Source organism: Triplophysa rosa, linkage group LG10 (genome assembly GCF_024868665.1).
Source record: "Triplophysa rosa linkage group LG10, Trosa_1v2, whole genome shotgun sequence".
Lineage (NCBI taxonomy): Eukaryota > Metazoa > Chordata > Actinopteri > Cypriniformes > Nemacheilidae > Triplophysa > Triplophysa rosa.
The window spans coordinates 26,555,687-26,561,883 of NC_079899.1; the positions used below are offsets into that span (position 1 = coordinate 26,555,687).

A 6,197-nucleotide genomic window follows, 5' to 3' on the forward strand; every position below is an offset into this window, starting at 1 on the left:
GAGGGAGAGGGAGAGGGAGAGGGAGAGGGAGAGGGAGAGGGAGTGTGTGTGTGCATGTGTGTGTGGGGGGACAGAGAAAGAGAGAGAGTGTGCATGAGTGTGGGAGAGTGTGTGCGCGTGTGTGTGTCATTGAGACAGCAAGCGTCTCTCCTCACATCCTCAGCACTGGTGTGGTGTCTGTCTGTGCTGGCGTGTCTCTCTTCACTCGTGTTTGAATGATGAATGTTTGGGCGTAAAGAATGTTTTGCATCCGTCAGTGAGAACATCAGGATCTGTGGGGACGATCTGCTGTGAGTCTGAAGAAACACATCACGTTTGTCATCATGGATCTGCCATTCATGGCTGCGCAGGTAAGAGACGCTTCCGTATTTGCTTTTTGATATCTGCACATGCGACACGTGAGAGTTACAGCTTCTGTAAGCGATCAGACAACATTTACCATGTCTTGAGTTTATTTCACCAAATGTATTCTGGACTGAGATAGATCTTCTGACATAAACAATCTTTTACAGCTCGTACTGTAAATGTCAATGATGTTGTGTTTATACATGTATGTGTTTGCCAGATCATTTTAGCCGAAGGGACTTACAGTGATTTAAGGTACTGCATGTGTGTTTACGGGATTGAACCCACGACCTTTGCGCTGCAAACACAACGCTCCACAGGAGCACCGAGCTGCTCTTTCATTTCTTTCATCCGGATGTTTCTCTGAGCTCATTCGGTCTTCTGAGCCGTGAGAGACATTTCCTTTCTTACAAAACCCAATATCATAATCTATAATTAATAAACCAATTATTGAAACGATGAACTGGTTATGTCTCGTTCGACAGATGGGAGTGGTTGTTCGTTGATCACAGTGAAGACTGAATTGATGAACGCGTCAATGACGCAGAAAATCAGAGACGTTGGATGAGCGGATATCAACCGATGACAGTGAGCTCATGAATCACAAACTCCACATCAGACGTCTTGATAAGTTCACGCTAAATCTGCTGCGGCGCGCACACGCTCGCTCCTGCATCTGCCGTCGCCATAGAAACAACAATCACGCCAGTGAGCATCAGGTTCTGAACTCAATGAGAGGTTTGGTTTGTGGCGTGTTTGATGGAATGAATTTTCTAGAAGTAATGTGTGACATCAGAGGTGAGCCCTGCGTGAGTTTTCTCTCCTCAACTACACAGCAACGGACACAGATGCATCTCAGTGTGTTGTGCTGCGAGGCTTCTTGCGATGATGCTTTAGATGCATACTTGTGTTTCATTTCTTTGTGTGTGTGCGGTAGTGTCGTGACCTCCTTCAGAGACTGGAGAATCTCACACGGCATGACACTCTGAGCCGTCAACTTACTGTTCCTGAGAGCCCAGTCACACACAAATACATCCTTCTGAAACTTTATCGGGTTCAACATAAACAAAGATCAGAGCACGTATAATAAATCGAATGATAAAAAAGATCAGTGTTAAAAATCGCCCTATCCATCTGTCTGTCTATTAAAAAGCAGTCGAAAATTACTCCGAATAATCTCTTTGTGAGTTTCTATGTTCTTATACTTGCCTTGGCTTTGCCTTTACTGAACTATGCACTCTAAAATAAATCTGTAAAAATAGGGCACAATATGCTGTATTAACATGAAGGAATTTTCCGCATTCATTTATTTACAGTTGTTTCACCTGTGTTTTACATTTTGCATTAAATGACATGTTAGCATTAACAGAAATGTCCGTAAATAAAGGGAAAATGTACTGGTCATTTTCTGCCGGTACCTTCTCCGTTTATTTACAGGATGTTTTTTTTCAGTGTGGTGCAGATTTGAATGAATCAACACCATCAAACTCTCTTCGTGACACAACAGATGGAAAATCCATATTCACGTTCTCTTCTGTTAAAAAATGACTGTGAAACCTTTTCTTGACTTTCGTTGGGTTAATCCAAATGTCAAATGTCACTGATGATCTTCAGTCGATGCAGACGTGCGGCTGTAGTCTCTGTCTGATGTGTTTTCATGAAACTATCACTTTTACCCTCAAGCTGTCTGTTGTCTTCTAGTAGAAGTCGGTCATTCGGTCGCTTAAGGTCTGTTTCCATCACTTTTCATCACATTCTTCATCCTGATGCTTTCTGTCACAAACATTAAAACGCCTCGATGAAGATTCACTGTTGATCAGATGAACTTCAGCTTTACCTTCTCTGAGACAATAACACCAATCATAAACAGAACTGCATTATACAAGAAGAATGTTGAAATCAGAGATCTTTGAATTATTTCTCCCAGAAATCAATGAGATTCAACAGAGAGCTGAAGTCTCGTGTGCGTCTCAGATATTTCTCATGATTTGGCTCAGATTTGGCTCGTCTGCAATCAAAAGTCAATATTAGTGAAGATCTCAATATCAACCCTGTTGAAACACCAGCATATACTGGTTAGGCAGGTTTTGAAGCATGGGAGCTGGTTTGAGACCTCCAGACTCTTCATGTGTTTATTATACTCTCATTTCATTCTCATTTTATTTCTCCTGTAAGACAAAACAAGTGAGAACTAAGAGAAACTTCTGTGCAGCGACATTTTCCTCTGGGTCAAACCCCAAAACTTGTGTTCACCCTGAAACTCAATGTGTGTTGTGTGTCAATGTGTGCTCTCTCTCTCTCTCTCTCTCTCTCTCTCTCTCTCTCTCTCTCTCTCNCACTCAAATAAGCAGAAATAGCAGACATTTATGTGTAAAAGGTTCAATTGTTAATTGCGTCAAAGTATTTTAATTAAGGCTGTCAACGTTAACGCATCCAATCTTTTTATTTCAGATTAACGCATTGAAATATTTAACGCAGCATCCGTTTAGTTGGTCATCCTTTGTCTAGCGTTACATTATATAATCACGCTCTTATTCATGTGAACCATTTAAGCGCGATTTAAAACAGTTGCTTTGATGCGTTTAGATAGATTGACAGCTTCTAGCTGTGGGATGCAAACAGAGGTCCAGTCTGGTGTGTACAGTCACGGGCTAAAAACTACGTCCGTGACAGCGCATCAGTATTAAGTTCTCTTCCGTGCTTGAATGAACGAAACCACACAAGATTATGTCCGAAAGCCCGTTTTGTCTAGCATTTTCGTGAGCACAGATTTCAACGTGTTAAATAAAATCCTAAATGATTGCAAAGAGCTGTGGAAATGGGAAAGGGTGTCAGATGTGCGTAGAGCGGCAGCTCTTAAAGGGGCGGCGTTCTTAAACCTGCTGTTGTGACTCCTGTCATTAATGTTCATCAAAGAACAAAAGAAAAGAGGAAATCGATGTGTTTTGTAGCTTTAATTCTGTATTTGATTTAGCATGTTTGAGAACTCAATTTCTGTATATTTCCTACCTCTTAAACATGATAGCTCTCAAATATACTGTACTTCAGTGTTTAACGGCTATAATTCATGTTAAAATAAAGAAAAAATAATCCATTTAATGGAGACATCAGTTGCAGTACTAACATCAGAATGTTTCCTTTCATTCATAAAATGATGTTGTTAAAGAAATCAGTTGTTTCTACATGAATTTGGAGATTAAATGTGAAATTATTAGAACGTAAAAGTATATTTAAAAACATTAATGTTATGTGCGATTAATCGTGATTAATCACAGAAATAATGTGTGATTAATCAGATTAATTTTTTTATTGATTGAAAGCACTCATTTTAATTGGCACTTTCAGTATTTAATGAATACGAAATATACTAAATATGGACATTTTATGTGAAAACTTAAACCAACGGTTGGATTTTTCCATATTTTCCCCAACCGTGGGCTGAAACAACCCAGCATTTTTTGTGTTTTCCAGTTCATAGCCATTTTAAAATGTAAAATAATGTAAGATACTGGGTCTCGCTCACTAAACATGTGTACGCACAGATCTGTGTGTGAGATTTGCATACATAGTTTTTATGAACCATGATTTGCCAAATAGTTTTATACTAAAGTTTGTCTAAATCTAAAACACACATGCACAATAATCACATACTGTAAGTGTGGTGGCCTTATTAACATGGGGAAAAAGAACTAAACAAATAGTTATATGCGTTTTGTATGTTGTGTTGTTTTGTTACATTATGTCAACATCGACGAGGTTCTTTTTTTGTGCTTTTGCTTCAGTAAAACAAAAAAAAGTTTCTCTGGACAAGTGCTGCATTGCCGAATGCCTTTCAAATGTGCAATAAATTTATTGTTTTATTTCAGAAAATGAAACTTACTGCATTTTCATTTTTTAAACCCATATAAATGGATACATTGGATTTTTTTCTATGAATCTACACAAATAAACAATTGTAATTCTTAACAAGAAACTGATATTTTCCTAACATGAAATAGTGGTGTGAAATGATCGGTGTTGCTGTCTATGTAGGCAGTCTGCTAGGTTTTAAAACGGAGCCAAAGACTCTGAAAGGAAAGGTACATCACAAAGCACAGCATCCGTGGTCCAGGCTGCCTCTGTTATAGCCGGGCGGCTGCATTGAACATGGTCTCGGGCAGATCTGAAAGGCTTCTCGTCATTTGTACCCTCACAGATGGGCGCTGTTCAGGGACAGAATGTGATGGTGCCACGTTGCAGTCATGGTTCCAGCAGATTGTTCATAGCTCTTTTACCTCGCTCTCTGATTCTGCTAACACCTGGTTCCGGCTGGCCCTCGGCACGGGTTGGCCCTTTCTCTGTTCCCTAGAGTCAGGCACTGGCCCACTACAAAGGCACCAAACACGCCAAGAAGCTGAAATCCTTGGATGCCCCAAAATGCCTCAAACAGAAGAGCCCGCCGGCCACCAGAGAAAATACCAACAGGGAGCCGTCTAGAGGCCTCTCACCCACCACGACGGCCAACAACGACGACGACAAAAGAGGTAAGAGATTGATCTCACGTGCATTGTTTGTCACTATACTTCACTTTTATTCTATATAACAAACTGAATGAGTCCCTAAAAATGTAGTTTTTAAACGATCTGACTTTTTTAAGGTATAAATGATCAAATGGGCGAGCCCCTTGCATTATTTTCAGAGATTGTAAAAATCGTTCTGCAGTTTATTGCCGTCTAATGCAACCGAGGATGAATCGAAGTGAATTTGCCGGCAGTGTCAGTGCTGTTGACCTCGGCTTTCTGTTTCTGTCATAAACTTCTCTGTCTGACTGGAACCAGAAGATACGCCCGAAAGATCAGATGTATTATAGACACAAATCTTGCCTTCATTTTGCACCAATATGTCCAGGATTGTGCCAATGGAAAAGGCGTGATGCCCAGTAAGGGTTCTGGTTTTCATCGACCTTTACTGGTCTTGATGGTCGTCTGCTTAATAAATGAAGAATGAATAACTTTAGTGCAGCGGGTAATACTCATCTCTTCGTGAGTATTTTAGATTATTTTGGGGGGGTTATTCTTTATTAGCGACCCCGTGTTGGATAAATTCTCTAAAGGATTTTAGCAGGATCAAGTCTCATAGTCGTACAGAAGCACATTTTGGCTTTAGATGCACTCAACACATCTGGAACCTGATGTGGAAGCAATAATTGACTCCAGTTTTTCCTCTTTTCCACATTTTTATACAGAGCTTTTACAATTTCAAAACAACTTTACAGTAACGTTAAGGGAGTCACATTGTTCATAGCTTAGGATATAACATTGTAGCTTTGGGTTACATTTTGTCTTCTGGACATGGTTGAGATTAAAAGGAGAGTAAAAAGAAACCTTGGCTTAGGTCTCACCTGCGTCTCAGATATTTCTCCTGAGATAAAGAGTCAGAAATCTGACAGATGTGTGTGTCATTAGAGTTTCAGAAGAGAATATTAGTGAAGATCTCAATATGAACTCAAACATTTCTCATCACATTTACTCAAATCCAGATTATTTTACTTCTACGATCTACATTCATTTACACCTCCACACTCTTCACGTCTTTCAGAATTTCTCATTAATCAGCAATTTGAAGAGAAAACATCTGAGACTAAGTTAAAGGGACAGTTCACCCAAAAATTAAACTTCTGTCGTCATTTACTCACCCTCAGATTGTTCCAAACTTGTATACATGTCTTTGGCCGGGGGGGCTGCTTTAGAATTTTCAAGTTTTATTTAATTACTATTGCATATAGGAATTTATAGTCTGTTTAATATTTGACCTGTGTTTCTCTCTCCTTTATCTTAAATGTGTGCTCTCACTGTGCGTGCGTGTTTGTGTGT

At 39.7% G+C, this 6,197-nt stretch overlaps 1 protein-coding gene across 2 annotated transcripts in view; it reads left to right on the forward strand.

Moving 5' to 3' along the window:
• Positions 1–40: 40 nt before the first annotated feature.
• Positions 41–6,197, forward strand: part of LOC130560846 (uncharacterized protein C14orf132) — an 8,597-nt gene continuing 2,440 nt past the window's right edge. For both annotated transcript variants that reach the window (XM_057344894.1, XM_057344895.1), the window contains exon 1: positions 41–350. In XM_057344894.1, coding sequence (XP_057200877.1) covers positions 324–350 — 27 coding nt within the window. In that variant the 5' untranslated portion in view covers positions 41–323. The remainder of the gene's footprint in view (positions 351–6,197) is intronic.